Source organism: Protopterus annectens, chromosome 6.part0, assembly GCF_019279795.1.
Source record: "Protopterus annectens isolate FY-2018-M chromosome 6.part0, PAN1.0, whole genome shotgun sequence".
Lineage (NCBI taxonomy): Eukaryota > Metazoa > Chordata > Ceratodontiformes > Protopteridae > Protopterus > Protopterus annectens.
This window is the reverse complement of record NC_056737.1, coordinates 412,601,987-412,619,801: the sequence shown is the minus strand read 5'-3', so window position 1 is coordinate 412,619,801 and position 17,815 is coordinate 412,601,987. Positions and strand designations below refer to the sequence as shown.

At 40.0% G+C, this 17,815-nt stretch overlaps 1 protein-coding gene across 1 annotated transcript in view; it reads right to left on the bottom strand.

Moving 5' to 3' along the window:
* The window catches only part of RYR3 (ryanodine receptor 3), a 3,250,282-nt gene that overhangs the window by 1,671,173 nt on the left and 1,561,294 nt on the right, over positions 1–17,815 (bottom strand). Inside the window, exons 24-25 of the mRNA XM_044074157.1 lie at positions 12,585–12,744; positions 5,038–5,185 (exon numbers count right to left, since the gene is read on the bottom strand). Coding sequence (XP_043930092.1) covers positions 5,038–5,185; positions 12,585–12,744 — 308 coding nt within the window. The remainder of the gene's footprint in view (positions 1–5,037; positions 5,186–12,584; positions 12,745–17,815) is intronic.

Genomic DNA, 17,815 nt, shown 5'->3' with positions numbered 1-17,815 from the left:
CATTTCTTCTTAAATGTCTGTTTACCTAAATTTTGTTCAGACTGTTTACTCTGTTTTTTTTTGTTTTTTTTTTTGCCAAAATTGGATAATGTGATAGAAATTCTTTTGGAAAAAAATTGAAGAAAGAGTGCTGAAAAATCCATGGATCAGCTTACACCTTTCATTATACTTTTTGATGACCTCTGCAGCAGAGGGACCAAACACTAAATCTCTATCTGAGGGAGAATTTACAATCTCATTTTTAAGATAATCTGGGAGGGCTGAGAATGCAGCCCTGCAAACCTCCTCAAAATAGTACCAATGGCCATAGCCCTGGAATAAATATCAGCAGAGTCATATACACACACTCTGCAAACAATGAGTAAAGACACTAAGTTATTTAAAGCAGATTCTTCCTCACAAGAAGAAACTTCAGATAACACATTCCTCACACTTTCACAATTTGCCAGAACAAACTTTAACATATGAGCCTGACAACTCAAAATTCTGAAAATCAAAGTTGCAGAAGTATATACTTTTTTCCTTACCTATGAATAATTTTTCCCATCATTATTAGCGAGATTAGGGTTAGAATTAACTAAGTGCTTAGCAGCAGTAGGACCTACTAAACCTATATCTGCTTTGTCAGGTTTGGGAATAGTGTATAAAAATGTAATGCATCGAGGAACTTTATAAATCCTGTCTAGATTTTTAGTGGCAGCTGGATGACAATTCGGAAATTGCAGGTAGTAACACACATGTCATGTGAAGCAGACAGAAGTGGAGGAATGGCTGCAGGTTCTGGAAAGACCTTCTGTAATAACTCAGTATTTTCTGTGAAAGTGAGAAACTTCAGTGTTCTCCCACTGAAAACACTTGCACATTCTAGCAATAGAATCAGAGAAACAGAAACCTCCACTAGGAGTATAAGAAACTGAGCACTCATCTATGTCGGAATCAGATATCTGAGGAAAAAAATATATCTGTGCCTGCATTTTCCTGTTTGGATTCAGAATTATGAATCTCTTCAGAAAAAAAAGGACTCCGTCTTTCTTTTGCCAGAAACTAATTTACAATAAGGAGCAAAAGTCTGAATGAAACCCTGAACCAAACCCAGTAAACTATTCTTTTCTAAAGAAATTTGACAAGAAATAGATACATGCTTGTTTTTTTTTTTTTTTTTGACAGGAAAAATGGGGCCAGCTATGTTACTAATGGTGGCAGCTACTATTCAGGGATAAGCACAGCATTCTGATATAACAGAGAAAACTTCCCTCTTACCACTCCCAGGACAGACAAGAGTGTCTCTCCCTTGCCCTCTGAGGGGAGCCTAACAGCTGCAGAGGAAGTGGACAACCACCAGTCCATAGTGGCTGTAGGTGCTACACCAAAGGGATCCAAGGTAAAAGATGAGTGGTCTAAGATACAACAAATGGCCACAGTAGTGGCACCCACCTGTAGATTAGGCAAACTGCTAGCGTGCTGTGGTGGCACAGGCTGTTTGTTTAATTGTCTGTTTTTTTGTGACCGGAAGAAGGACCAATCATAGGACCAGTGGTCTGTTTCATAGTCAAGCCAAAAATGATGCCTCTTTCCTGGGGAAGACAAGCAGCAAATGCCAGTAAACACTACCAGCCCGCAAAAGTTACCTTTTTGACAGAAAAACACATAAAAAGCACTTTAAAACACTATGCCAGCCCCACAAAAGAAAAATAAACACAATTTCTTCACAGAAAAAAAAAATGTTTTCAGTTACTTTACACTACTTTTAAACTGACAGAAAAATGAGTGCTCCTTTTAAAAGCAAGTTACAGTCTTTAGACAGTCCATTAAAACACAACATTCCTAACTTAAAAAAAAAAAAAAAACTTTCCTGAATAGGAGAGTAATAACACATCAACAAAAAATAAGAAAATGGAAGTTGTTTTCCGCAAAGGAAACTTCTATGCTCGGCAAAGGAAATCGTAAGCTGACCATTGATACTCAAAAGCCTCAGAGGAGCATACTCTTTGGCAGTAATAAGGCTTTTGGGCCCACACTTATCTTTGTCAGCTATGCTTGAGCTTCCTGATAGTTTGGATGCATGGAAGGTACCCCAAAGCTTTGAAAGCTGGCCACCTGTGATAACCTTGGCAGGATACAACTCATATGGCTAAGGCTTTTGCAGCAATGATCAATATGATGAACATTTGAGTGAAATGAATGAGTGATCTGAGGATCCAGATATGACCAAAGCAGAGTTGAAAAGAAAGCTGTAGCCGAGACTGACGCCTCCTATATCACTTTTATTTGTTTGTGGATCAAGAGGGAAAGGACTGATATTTTGGGATCCAGGTCCATGTCTCTGCTGAAGAAAGTGCCTGAAAAACAGATAGCGAAGCCATGTAGTAGTGGTCTTCCCTTATGACTAGAAAATCAAGGTATGAGGTTTATGTTTTTAGTGGCAACCATTAAATCCATTAGTTTTAAATCCTAGCAACAAATTTTGACAGAAACGTTAAACCTTTCCTCAGAAAAAAATGGTAAAAATAAAATGTTATTCCAATTGGGTACTTATCTTCAGAACTTTGAAGAAGTACTAGCCAACTGTCAATCCCTAAAAAACACAGCAAAGAGCACTGCTGAACAATGAGAAAGTTCTGAGAGTTTGGCATCCTAATCAACAGCTTTATACCACTGTCAAGTTGTACAGCAGGTAGGGCAAGTGGAAGATGCCCTGAAGTTAGTTGCCCAGTCCTTGGTTGGATATGTCCCATATACTTTAGGCTACAGCAGTAATCTAATGATGAACATCTAGAGAAACATAATCTAATTCTTGACCCCTCTGAATGTGAGAGAGAGAGATTTTTTTTTTAAATGAAGACAGGACTCAGAATGTAATGACTGAAAGGCTCTAAATGAACCTTTAGCAAAACCCAGCCAGTATTCCTTTTCTGCTCTACGGGACATGTGAGGAAAAATGTCTAAGTTTAAGGTTACTTTTCTTGGGAGACAATATTGAAAAAGAGTCCCCTGAAGAATGGTCCTTTCCCTAGGAATCAAGCTCCACACAGAGGTCCCACAAAGAACAACTTCCACTCCCATCTCAGATGCTGAGAAGAGTGGTCCTCCCTTTTCCAAAGAAAAGAGCTGAATTGCAGAAGAGCATGTACCTGCCTCTCAGTCTTTAATGGCTTACTGTAGCACCAGAGGGACAGGGAGAAATTGCTGAGCAGTTCAAGGAACCTGTTATGGCCAGAATGGAATTAGTCACTACTGGCCGAGGCAAAGGGGAAGCAAGCCTCTAGTACAACTTTTCTTTACTTTCAGATCAGAGGGGGAGCATCTAAACAGCCAGGACCTATTTTCATCACTTAACTGAAAAACATGATTGACAATTGGCTGGTGGAGCTGTAGTATCATTCTCTGCCCCTCAACAAAAAGGTAAAATTTAAAGCAATTTTGACAGGATCCTATCAACCACCCTGACCTTGCCATATGTCCCAGATGAAAACCTGACAGAAAAAAATAGTTTTCTAACAGAAAATATAAACTATTTAAGTTCCCAAAAGGGTACTTAACATTCAAGTATGGGAAGTGTTAGCTGACTATTGATCTGTCAAAGCTACATCAGAGATTATGTTCTGAAAGTTTGCACCCTAACCACCATCTTTATAAAACTCTCCTTCATCCTACAGTACTTATGGAGAGTGGAAAGTGCCCTAACTCTTTGGGACCTGGATAGTCATCCAATCCTTAGCAGGATATGTCCCATATAGCTTAGGCTACTGCAACAGTAATCTAATGATGAACACCTTCTGTCCCCTGCTTCCTTTCTATATAATCCACAAATTGCTCTGAAGTAACTCAGCTGTTAGTAGAGGTATATAGCCATGCACACAGCCAGCCTGCTTCATGTCCATCAGCTGTCCTATGACCTCTTGACCCTCACTGTTAAGTTCCCCACATTTACCATTCTGCTCCCATTCACAATAAAGTGAGATGTGATGAAAGGCTGTCATGTTCTCAAAGTCCCTCTTAATTTCAGGGATAACCACGACTGACGTCTGTCAAACTGACTCTGGAAGAACAGCCCCCTTGAATTCTTATTACAAAAAAGCCTGCAGGACTTCACCAATCACCAGCCCCCACCAAGTTAAAACAATCAAGGAGAAATCTGTTCTGTCCTGCAGCCTTTCCCCTTTTCAAGTGGCAGTAACTGTAGCAATTTCTGAGCTAATGTTGTTATTCCCCAGCACTGCCCTTTGATCATTTCCATTACTACAGCTTTTCATTCCATCTAGTATCTTCTCATCACACTCTTAACTTCAAACAAATCCTCATAATAACTTCTAAATGCCTTCAAAATCTTCTTCTGGAAAACCCCAAAACTTTTTCCACTTCAGTAAGTCACCTAAGTGTTTTCTTCTTCAACTTCCAAACCAACATTCTACTATTAAGCTCCCCGTGTTCACCAAAATGCTCCAGGTTTCCTATCACTGCTTCCCTTGCAGATAACTGCAGCGCAGGGTTCTTCCTTTCAGTAATGTAACCCATCTCCATTGCACCTCTTTACTAATTGCTATAGTCTCACCAAACTGCCACTCCCTTAATTAAAATACACTGTGCCATTTTCCTCCCAGACTTGTGCACTGTTTCAGCTTTCCAGGTATCCCTGATTCCATTCTATTTCACCATTTCCTTCCCTTGTCCTGTTTTCTAATTTCTTCAGCTCACTTCCTGAACCATACTCTACATCTGCTCAGTCTCTCTTCTTTATGTTCAAGGGTTCCATCTTTGCTTACAATGTCTATTGCCTCCTAGCCACAGAAGAATGCATGTGGTTGATTTTACTTCATTTAATACATCATTCAGTAAATTGCTTAATTAAGGAAACATGTTTATCGAGGTATTTTGCAAATTTCTCTTGTTAAGTGGAAAATGAATGCTGCAATAATAAGTTCGGATGACTGCAAAATAAAAAATCTTTGCTGTCAAAGTGTGTTAAAAATTATAATTATTAATGTACAGAATTACAGTGTTTTCATACTGAAGAATACACATTTAACTAAAGTATACCCATTTCTTGGTCTGCTGGCTCAATGCTGTATCCATAACCGATAAATGTTCGAATAGCCTCACGAAGACTATCTCTGTTTGATTTCTTGGTTCGTTCATCAAGTAATACGTACGGCACCAGGCGAGGATTTCTTTTATTTTTGACATCCTAAAGAAGGAGAAACATATGAAACTAATCTGAAGAGGAAAAACAGCAGCACAAAACATGACTTTCAATTTTATTTTGCATAGTGAAGAAGATGGCTTTTGAAACAGTAATTAAAACATGAAATGCTTGACTTTAGTTCTGCCCATGTTTCCAGTTTGTTATTATTGTGTAAATGTAGATGTTACTATTTTATACAGATATTTTAGAAATATACATGCATGTTTCCCCCAGAATATAACTTTCCCCCCATCAGAATAGTAACATGGCTTTAAAAATGAAAAGTACACATATTCCCTTCATATCTGAAAGATTTAAGTAATGATACACAGTGAAGCCTGTTTTGATAAGATGCAGTGTGACAAACATTTTGCATGACTGATGAGATTTTATTTAATTAAAATTGTATTATTTACTAAAGCTACTGTACTGCAGAGTTCTGAACAGTTGAAGCTAGTTATTGTGAACTTCACAGAGCCTATAGACAAGAGTGCTGAAATTCAAGCCAGTTCTAGCACTGTCCAGGAATAGAGCCCCAATGACAGCCTAGGCAACCAAAGGTTTAGACACTTGACAGAGCTGTCAAGAGTGGACAGATGTGCTAATACTGCTACTATCCCTTGGAGGAGGGGCAGTGCTGCATAGGCCATTTGGGGGTAGGCTTTACGTCCATCAGATCACTCTCTAGTGCCAACCCTCATTAGTGAACACGAGAGAGGACAGTGTTTTGTATCCCCACATTGATGTGGGTAGTTAACTCCCCATCCAGAGAATGGGATAGGCCATTCTAAAAAATATTCTTTTGGTGAGTAATTAAGCAACCCTCATGGCTCCCTGAATGATGGCTCCTCCGGACAGCTTTCATCTCCATGGTCCTGGGGACTCTCCAACATCAAGGAACAAATGGGCTTCAGTCCAATTAGAGGTGGTTTGATGGTCAGTAGAAATGAGGGCAAAACGAATACAGAAAAGAAGAAAGCTGAAACACTGATTGGGCAGGCTGCATCTTTTGCTGCTGGGGATATGTAATATAATGAGGCCAAGGCCAAATTTTTAAAAGAATTACTGTTAAACTGGGCTGTTATAAAAAGCCTGCAGCTAATGATTACTACTCTAAAGCCTTGGACACACGATGGGACAGTGCTGGAAAGAGATAAAAAGGAAAAGTATTCTACAAGAAATGGTCCTTTTGTTACAATGTGGTCAGACCATTTAGGTCTATTGCTAGAGTGATATTTTGTTACTGTTTTTATTTGCTACCCTCAGAGCTACAACTTATTCACTTTAAATGTCATCATGATTACTATGGAAGGAGATGGCCTGGCTAGACAGGACACTCAAGCTTTGATTCATGTATTTTTTGTCCAGGAAATTCTTTGGACTACGTAACCAGAGAGACAGAATGCTTCAAATTTCTGCTCATTTCAGTGACTGCTAAGCATTGGCAGATTACTGGCCAACAAGACTGCACTGACAGCTGCTTTGGTAGGTTTTGTTGACTTAAAGTATAGTTGTGTACACTTACTGTAAATGTAGCTGTTCGAGTGTATTCACTGTTGCAGTCATTACATTTGGGTAATCTGCTGGCAGGTTGCCCGCAGTCAGCCTGAATATCAAAGTCCTGCATTGGTTGCTGTCTCCTCTTCCATGACGTCAGGTCATCAAGGGTATAAAACATGCAGCCGACACTATTTTATTCAGTTTTTCTTGCTCCAGATGTCAGGTGCCCCCCAAATGGGGAGCAACTATATATATATATATATATATATATATATATATATATATATATATATATATATAGCAATATATATGTAAATGCACTTTTAGCAGCATAAACCTTACCTTCATCTAAAAGCAAATACACCACAAAGGCTTTAGAATATAGTGAAGGAAAGAGAAGTTCTAGAAAAAAGGGGGATGGCGGGTGGGTAACCTGGACTGCAACAGTGAATACACTCAAACATCTACATTTATGGTAAGTGTACACAACTGTATATGGTCTTCATGTATCACTGTTGCAGTCATTACATTTGGGTAGAATCCCAAAGCTATGGATGGGGGGATGGAACGAAATAGCATTAGGAGTGGCTATAAGGCCCTGCAGAACTGTAGTGGCAAAGCCTGCCTGGACTTAGAGAAGAGAGGCAAATGATAATGCTTTGTAAAAGTATGAACAGAGTTCCAAGCAGTTTCTAGAATGTCTTTGGTTGGAACTCCTCTGAGAAAGGTTGCTGAGGTAGAGGCAGCCCTGGTGGAATGTGACCTGATTCCCTTGGGCACCGGTTTACCATGATGCAAGTAGCAGAAACGAATGCAGTGGCTTATCCACTTAGAATAGTCTGCTTTGATATAGCCTTCCCCTCTGATCCTGCAGCAAATGCCACCAGTAGCTGCTCAGACTTTCTTAGAGATTTGGTCCTCTTAAGTAGAATCTTAGTTGTCTGTGTACGTGCAATGAATGCAGAATCTGCTCTGCCTTGTTCTGCGGATTTGGGTAAAATGTTGGCAGGTGAATAGCTTGGTTAAGAGCCACACTGGATACCACCTTAGGCATAAAGGAAGGAAGGATTGATCCTGAGGGATACCCTGTCTGGGTGAAATGTAATAAAAGGCTCTACAGCCATGAGGACCTGTAGTTCTGAAACCCTTCTTGCTGAAGTGATTGCCAAAAGGAAAGTTGTTTTCCAAGATAAAAAACTTTATATCCACAGTAGCTGCCGGTTCAAAAGGAGGCAGGGTGAGTTTTTCCAGCACAAAATTGAGGTCCCATGCAGGAGTTGGTGATCTTCTAGGAGACCTTAAATTTTTGGCCCCTCTAAGATACTGTTTTATCAGAGGATGAGAAATGATGGGAGGCTCCATGTTGTAATGGGCCGAGATGGCAGCGGCATGGATTTTGATTGAAGAAAAAGATAGGCCCTTGTCAAGCATCTCAGTCAAGTATTGTAAAATCTGAGGAATATTTGGTTTTGCTGTGTCCGTTCCTTGTGCTTGGTTCCAAGCAGAGAATCTCTTCCATTTATCAGCATAAGATTTTCTAGTACTAGGCCGTCTGGCTTCCAAAATGACATCAATCACAGATTTACTGAGAGGTGTTGTTTGAATAATTACATGATCAACCATGCTGCCAGGTTCAGAGTTTGGAGCTGAGTGTGCAGAATTTGATTGCTCTGCTGAGACAGTAGATGAAGTATTTGAGGCAAGTACCAAGGAGGGAGTTGAGATATATTCCTTAGAATTGGGTACCAGTGCTGGCAAGGACAGTCCGGGGCAATTAGGATCTATTTTGATTTTTCCTGTCTGACCTTTAGTAAGACCTTGAGGAGAAGAGGCAGAGGAGGAAAGGCATAGACTGATAGGTTTTTCCAACTGAAGGATAGGGCATCCACTTTCCATTCTTGTCTGTGATAAGTCCTTGTGCAGAATTTATCCAGTTGATAATTTTGGGGAGAGGCAAATAGATCTATGTCTGGGCTCCCCCATTTCTCTGTTATCATGTTGAAGACATGTGGATCCAGTTTCCACTCATGAGGGTCCATAAGATTTCTGCTTAGGTCATCTGCCAGAGTATTTTGTTTTCCTGGCAGGAATTGTGCTTGAAGATGTACTTAGTAAGTCAAGGCTGTGTCCCACAATGTCATGGCTAGTCTGCAAAGGGGTTAGGAATGTGTACCCCCCCCCCTGCTTGTTTATGTACCACATAACTGTGGTGTTGTCCATCTTTATCAGTAGTTGTCCTGGATAAAGTAAGTCCTTGAAGGCTGTCATGGCATTCTGAACAGCTAGCATCTCTTTCTGGTTGATATGCAGATGCATTTGTTTTGGGTTCCATATGCCCTGAATGCATCTCCCTGCCAGGTGGGCCCCCCAAGCATAGTCTGATGCATCTGTAGTTAGGGTTTGGGTAGCAAGGGATAGAGTGAAAGACCGCCCCTTGTTCTGGTGACATGTCTCTGCCCACCAAAGAAACTCCTGTTGTAGGCAGGGAATGAGAGGAATCATTGTTTCCAGACTGTGACAATGTTGACTCCATAAACTTTTTAGATACCATTGAAGTTTCCTCATATGCATTCTTGCATATGGAATTAGTAGAATGCAGGATGCCATGAACCCCAAAGCCTGCAGAATTTTGTTGCCATCTGTTTGAAGTATATAGTCAGTTGCCTTTGTTTGTCTGGCGTAAGGTAAGCCATCTGGGCAGTTGTATTCAAGCTTGCACCCAGGAATGTAATTTTTTGAGAGGGTACCAGTTGTTATTTCTTTTCATTTATTGTGTACCCTAGGCATGTTAGAAGCCTTTTTACAAATGCCAGATGTTGAAGAAGAATGTCCTTGTTTTCTGCTTGAATGAGACAGTCGTCCAAGTAAGGATACATTTGTATGCTTCTTTGTCTGCAAAATGCAATTACTAGTGCCAGGCACTTTGTAAAGACCCTGGATGCAGTAGATAAGCCAAAGGGCAGTGCAGAGAATTGGTAATGCATAAATCCTGCCTTGAAGTAGAGGTATCTTCTGCACGATTCCCTTATTGGGATATGCAGGTATGCCTCTTTTAAGTCTACAGTCACTAACCAAGAGTTCTTGCCCAGCATGGGCAGTAGCTGCTGTAAAGTCTGCATTTTGAATTTTGGAATGTCCAGAAATGTGTTCAAAATCGATAAGTCCAGTGTTGGATGCCAGGCATTGTCTTTTCTGGGTACCAGGAACAGTCTTGAATAAAAACCTTGTCCTTTTTCCTGTTCTGGTACTGGTTGAATAGCCCCCATATCCATGAGGGATGTAACTTGTTTCTGAGCCTCTACCCATTGATTTTGTGGCAGATCTGGCCAACCGTTCGGAATTGGCAAAGTATGGAAATGAAATCTGTACTCCTGGGATACTATGTTTAATACCCACTTGTCCTGGGTAATTAACTGACAATTTTGAGCATGAACTGCTAATTTCCCCCCCAAGGGGGCTGCCAAAAGATAAGAGCTTGGTGATGGTAGAGGGAAGTCATTGAGACTGCTTACTGTAGGGTTGTGCTTTGTTTCCTTCAGATTTGGAAGTAGAGGCACCCCATTGCTTTGACCTGTAAGAACCCTGTGATTGGTATCTAGAGCCTTTTGAGCACCTGGATTTGCCTTGTGAGGCTCTGTTGGACACAGGAAAGGACCAGTTTTTAGTTGGCCAGTGCCTACTGAATCTGGGTGGCTGCACTTGCATGAAATATTTTACAGTTTGCATAGATTTAGCTTTGTCTTCCATTTTCTTTAAAACCTCTTCTGCCTTATTACCAAACAGAGTATCATGCTGTAAATGTGCATCCAACAATTTAGCTTTAACATGATTAGGCAGATCTTGCTCCTTGCACCAGGCCTGCCTTCTAATCACAGATCCAGTAACTGCGGCCCTGCAAGAGGCCTCCAAGGAATCAAAACCACATTGCAAAGTATGCTTTCCAACCTGTTCTGCTGCATGCAATAATTCCTGTAATTCTTTATTCTCCACACAATCAGAAATCAACATCATTTTCTGTTTCAATAAACCCTTAACATGCTGTTGATATTTAAGCATATGAAACTGGCAGTTTAAGGCCCTAATTGCCAAGGTTGCAGATGTATAAACCTCCTTTCCCCATCTATCCAGCGCCCTGGAATCTCTATCAGAGGGAGTAGGATTTTTGACTGTAGAGGCCTTTACACCTTTGGGACTCTGTGAGATAGTTTCAGGATCAGCAGCAGGATTTTTGAATAACAATTTGCGAGAGTCAGGAACCCTGTAATATCTGTCTGGCTTACTAGGAGCTGGAGGAAGGGAATCAGGAGCCAAGCTTGATTCCGAAAACACATCATCAACAATGTCTAATACAGGAGGTATAGCCAAAGGCCTATGCTGAAGAAGAAGGAAATCCCTAAGCCGCTTTTTTGATTCAGAGAAATCCTGACTCTCCCAATGAAAATATTTCCATAAAGTATGCAAGGTTTCTCCAAAAGAATAATCCTCAGGATGAGATACAGATGGGATGGATTCTTCAGCATCTGAATACTCATAGGGTGGTATAGAAAATTCCTGATCAGAAGACGAATCAGAAGAAATAGAAACCTGATCAGAAGATTCATAATCAGTGTCTTGCCTAGGCCTCTTAGTGATCAAGGTAATTAAGTCCTCAGCCATTTTGATCATCTGTTTTTTAGGCATAGGGGCCAGAGCACGTGGCTCATGCATCGGATTTTTAGACTTAGAAGTTGTTTTTTGTTTTTGAAGCTGGCGTCAGTTTTATGTAGAAATGTTGAGGCCTGAAAACACCCTCAGAAGCCGGTGCCTGCTCAGCGGCTCTGGACCCATCCGAGGAAGAGACATCCGCGGGTTCAATACTCTGAGAATCTCGCAGCATACCGGACTCCGCATGGGTCTCGGTAGAGGCCTGCTACTCAAAAGTAGCGGGTATCAGGGGCTGCGAAAGTGCTTCACTGAGTACCGGCAAACCGGCGACTGGCTTAGGAGAAGCTTCGTCGTCAGTTTTGGACCTCGATGGTCTGTCTCTGTCTTTTTCTTTGCATTTTTTTTGTGAACTCCAGTAGTCAGATTGCTATCCGACGACATTTCAGGGTAATTAAATCTTAATTACCCTTAATACACTTAATAGTGCGTTGGTTAAATCTAGCACAAAACCAACAGCAAGGCACGTTATGATCTGGGCCTAGGCAAGGAATACAGTACAAATGAAAAGCCTTATGAGGTATTTGCTTCCCACAAGTAATGCAATTATTAACTTTTACTGACATCAGTAAGGAGCAAGAAAAAGTTTCCCCAACGGAGTACTAAGCTTTAATTGAAGACTTCGGTTCTGAAACTCGAATGTGAAAATTTCAGGAGTCGGCCAACCAGCACTTGCTTACTTCTTCTGCTTCGGGCACCGTGTGGCAAGAAAGACTGAATAAAATGGCGATGGCTGCATGTTTTATACCCCTGACGACCTGACGTCATGGAAAAGGAGATAGCAACTGGCACAGGAACCAAGACTTTTATATTCAGGCCGACTGAGGGCAACCTGCCAGCAAATTACCCAAATGTAATGACTGCAACAGTGAAACACAAAGAACATCTTGTAGTAGAAATAATTTTTTAGCCCTGTGAGCGGAAACTTCAGTGGATATGGGGTAACTGTATGGATTTTAATAAAGCCTGATCAATTATGCACTCAATGGTAGATGTGGTGACTTTGAAAGCAGACACTTATCTACAGGTGGAAGATCCCAAACAGAATTCCATGATATTGTCTTTATGCCATTTGTATGGGCAGTATCAGAAAAATCCTACTGGACTGGTCTCCACTTAAATATTATAGTTAGCCTGTGCTGCCTAGCATGAATTATGTGCAACATTTTTCAGCATAAGAAAGTTGTAGGAAGTGGCTTACCTGCTGTATGCCATAGGTCCAGCCTTGTCTAATTCTGTCTTTCGCCCAAACATTGTGTGCATTTTCTGCAAGTTTGTCCACTAGAGCTTCCTGGGCGGGTATCAGTTTGACATCTGTAAGATCCAGTGGAGCTGGTTTATAACCGTTTGACATCACATAGCTAGAAAGATTAAGATACAAAGTTAATATCAACACAATTGTGCTTTTCTTTTGTTTTTGTTTCCACGTTTGCTTTAGATGTGTCTAAGTGAACAAAATAATCAATACAGTTATAATTTTGTGATTTAACCTTGCAGACGTAAAAACCTATACATGATAATGTCTGCTTTATGTGGTCCTCTCTTACATCTCATGAAGTCTTTGCTCCACTAATGTTATACTACTATGAATGTTATTCATTCCTTTATTTGCATTACCCTATTATCCATTTCAAGGTCATAAAATGTTACAGCTTGTTCTTGCAAACCAAGGGAGTAAAGGAAGAAGAATTTTCTGCACAAAACACAAATCTACCAAAACATATATTTATATATCCAAGCTCCTTGGCACAGATGAATGGAGCCCTGACTGAGAGCCAGGTGACTGGTTTGATTAGCATCTCTGGCACTGAGGAAGTCAAGCAGGAAGGGTGGGGGTGAAGGGGTATGGCTCACTTGTCTCTCCCAGTGGGGGAGGGAGGGTTGAGATACAGGTGTTTGGTGAGCACACTGGTAGGTATGATTTCCCTGATGGAGACAGGGGGAAACCATCACCCATTGTTTGAAGATGTATGAGTAGGGCTACTTGCTGGCAATACCCCTTGAAGTGAAGAACAACCAGAAAGGTATGTCCATGGCATGCCCCCTTCCTTCATAAACTGAGTGTGAGCAAGGAACATAAAAAAACCTTTGAACAACCTCCTAATAACTGTCTAAATTATGCTTCATCCTGGTTGATCTTTGCCTTGGTGGTGAGGATTAACTGGCAGGATATGGCAGCAGGGACATCAACCTACAAAAAAAAGTGTTTACGTACAAACATTTTGTGCCATGCTACAATGGAAAAACACCACCCTATAGGATAGAATGAGCTCTGTGGGCACAGCAAAACTTCCTTAGAGTAAAGACAGGAAAGTGACAAATACTGAAAACTTGCAGGGATTAAATTGAAAAACAGAAATAGGGAAAAATGTGACAGTATTCATTGCACTTTGAAATCCTGCAATATTGTTTGAGTAACAAAAACTTTTCAGCTGTCTATTGCCCAACGTACCTTTAATTTATTCTTCTGACCTAGGTGCCAAGACAAGCCTTAAAACGGAACCTGACCAGCTGATGTCCTTCAAGATCCCCCATACCACCTAAGAGAAGCAAAGTATGTCTAAGCAAAAATAAGTATATAAAACCAAAAAACAAAAAGAAGGTTTTGTAGATGTCACCCCCTGACAGTTTCGTGCAGGAATGGGCATGGCCTGTGTGACTGACAAGCCAGAAGATGGTGATGGAATATGCTAATGTGGCATGATTGACACGGAATGCAGATGTATTAATGACATCATGCATACATTGCTTCGTGATCAGTGTATCTGTCAGTAGTTCAAAAATAACTGCTGAATTCATATTAAGCAGACCAGCAATAAAAGTTACATTAATTAAAGTAATTCAGTGTATTGTGGGTGGCCAAACACATGGGTTTTAATTCAGAATCATATCTTAACAACATGTGAACACATTTCTACTGTGTTGCCTTCCCATTAAGCAGACACGCACTAAAAGTTACCTAAATTAAAATAATATTCTTGCTTTTGCCCGGCCAAGCAAATGCATCTTTATTCACATACATACTTGCTTATTCTTTCTCAATATTTCCATAAGTGCACAGTTTGAAATGCAGCCATCCACCAGAAAATAATGGGCCAAGTACCTGCCACTATTATGCACAGTTAGAATTTGGACTGTGCAAACAGAGGACTGTAACGGCTGCAATCCGTTACTTTGACTTGTGTTGCTTTTAATTAATTTATTTGTATTCTCGCTGACTGCCTTATAATTATAATCTCAAATACGAAAAGTTTCAATAGGTTGCTGTGACTGCTACTAGGGGACTGTAACAGCTGCAATTCCGTTACTTTGATTTGTGTTGCTTTTAATTAATTTATTAGTATTCTCGCTGAATGCCTCATAATTAACAGCTCAAAAAGGAATAGTTTCACTAGGGTGCTGTAACTGCTACTAGAGGTCAGCAATGGCTGCAATCCATTACTTTGATTTGTGTTGCTGTTAAGTAATACATTTATATTCTCACTGACTGCCTCATAATTAACAGGTCAAAAAGAAACAGTTTCACTAGAGTGCTGTTTGAAGGTGCGGTTTTGAAAAACTTGCTTTCATGGCTCTGTTCTGTCAATATTTCATTACTTAATTACTTGCTGAATTTCCACCTTCTCAATGCAGTGAATATCCATGCGAACAGCAAGCTAAATACATAATTATTCATGAGTGTTCAGTGATGTCGCCGTGATCCTGGGTGTCAGGTGGGGTTTGGGCAGGGCCTGCTACTGCGCATCTGGGGGGTTAATAGACATCCACATAACCTCTGTCTCTATTGCCAGTTAGTTCTGTTTCCTTTCTTATAGTACTCTATAGTTTTATCTTACTCCTTCTTAGTGCTCTACCAGCCCCTCTCTTATGTTTTATGCTACAGTACCTGCTAGTATAAACTTTACTTCCTCTGTAGTGTTCTACCTGTCCCACTCTTTGTCCTGTCTGGACAGTAAGCATTAGACCAACAGAATTACCTACAAGTAAATGGAAATCCTTGTTTTTTTTGTAAGAAATGTTTCTTAAACTAATTTCTCAGTTCTTACTGGTCTCTCTGTTAACTATTTTTTTTTCTTTCCTTACCTGTTCTGAGCATGGTGTAGCCCTGCCCAGTTTTATATAACATAACTTCATTTATTTTTATTCCTCTAATCCTTTATGCCCTCTCTGCCATGATGCCTCATGCCATTTACATCCCCTTAATGTTGTCTAACACCCTCCTTTTCTCTCCCGACCCTTAGCTTTCCTGACCTTGCGGTTCTGGTTGTACTGACTTTCCAAACGCTTTCTATACAAGGAATCTTTGTGCATTTAAGGTACTTTTGTTAACCTTGAGCATTTTATTCCTGTGGCATCTACACACCGATAGTCCCTGCCTGTAAGATTTATATGCATTACTGTACCTATTTGAGCCTGTTTACGAGGTAAATAGTAACTTTAGAACTTGCGTAATTTGTTTTAGTCAGGAGGAGTGAACATTCTGGAAACCCTCCTCCTGAGTCTCCCAAGTTTTTTAAAGTTTTCATTCTTCTGCTGTATTGACTGCTCTTTGTATTTGTCCTACAGGTTAAAAGAATATTATAATTCCTTTGGGAGATATTTCAGACTAAACAGTTTCACTGGCTCTCTTACTTTTTAATCATGCCACCCTGTACCCAATACCTGTTTACTGAGTAGTACGTGCTCGGTTAATCTAACTGATGGCTGGAAAGCTAATGAGTGTTTTTATAATATCTTGATAATGCATAGTACATGCTCACCTGCACTAATCTGTTAATTTGATGTTTGCTACCTGATCAGTTCTTCCAGTGATGCATATTAGTAAAAATGGTGTTGTCTCAGAGAGAACATTTTGGAGTGGCTATGTTGGGTGTTGACACCAAAGATGCCCTTTGCTTAGTTTATAGCGGCCAAGGTGCTCATTTGTAGGGTAGTCAAGAGCTGCCTCTTGATTAGGGAATTCTCGGCTTGGGTCCTGGTGGCTAGCCGTGTGGAGTCCCTATTGTTTGATGAGTTGCCACACACCACAGTTCCCCTTTTTAGTTTATATCAGCTACGGCACCCATTTGTAGAGTGGTCCAGAGCTGTAAACTTGTTTAGGGTGCTTTTGACACAGGTCTTGCTGGCCAACTGAGCAGAGACACCATTGAATGGTGAGTTGCTTGTTCATCACATTTGCAACTAGGTTGGCTGAGCCTCACTTGCTTTATTTGCATTTCCTCGAGAGTTGACTAATGGTTGGGTGGGCATCTTTCTGGAAAGGATACTGGTCTGTGAGTTCTGATCAACATAGGATTGCTGATACAAAAAAAAAAAAAAAAAACGCTTACATCGCGTATCATGTTGACTAATGGTTGGGTGGGCATCCTTCTGAAATGGATACTGTTCTGTTGGTTCCAACTAACATACGACTACTGATAAGAAAAATAAATACTTAAATCAACTGAATCGAATTCACTGGCCTGTCCAACAATATAAAACAAATGCAGCCCCTCACGAGCTGTAACAGTCCCAGTAAAATAAAGATGCACTGGCACACTTTAGCATTGAATAATAAAATTCCTTCTTTAATACGAACTGTTAAAACAAAATAGCTTCACAAACTGGTTGAGCGCTTTAATCTACTCCTGTAGATTTCCTCAGAACCATTTGAAAGTGCTTAATTACATATTATATAGTCTCCTTTCTCCAATAGCATCATCACATTAATTAGTTGAAAACAATTAATGACTAACCATGTAAAGCTGTTTAAAGTGCACAGTGCTAGATTCCCTCAGAACTGTTCCTTCCCTCTAGTAACTTATTTTTTAAAATCCTTGTGTATGTCTGTATTGTTTTGAACATACATTCATATTCACATGTCATATGTACATTACATTATAAAATTATTGACTATTAAAACCTCATAAAGCTAAAAACTGTAAAAAATATATAAAAAAAGCTTCAGAGTGAATAGCTGCTTTAACATCACATTTTTGTGTTTTTATGTTGTCATAAACACCTTAATAAGAGAAATATCCTAGATAACACTTTACTTTTTGTCCAACATGGGTTTTATAGATATGGTATCATTAAGCCCTGGGCTTTCTGATGCATTCAATTTTATTTGCCAACGTGTCTCCTTTTCCATTAGTTTTTTCTTTGTGTTCCCTCCCCTTGGATTCTCTAGTATGTGTTCTAGTATACCAAACTCAAACATCTTACATTCATTATGAGCTTCACAATGTCTCCATAATGCATTATTTCCATCTTGTTTTCTTATCTTATAACAGTGCTCATAAATTCTATTTTTCAAACACCGTGTGGTCATTCCTACATAATAACTTGGACATGTTTTACACTTGGCTAAATATATAACATTTCTTGTTCTACAATTCCCCTTACAAAAGGTGATATTAGTCTTGTGAATATTGTCCAGAATTATACTTGTTT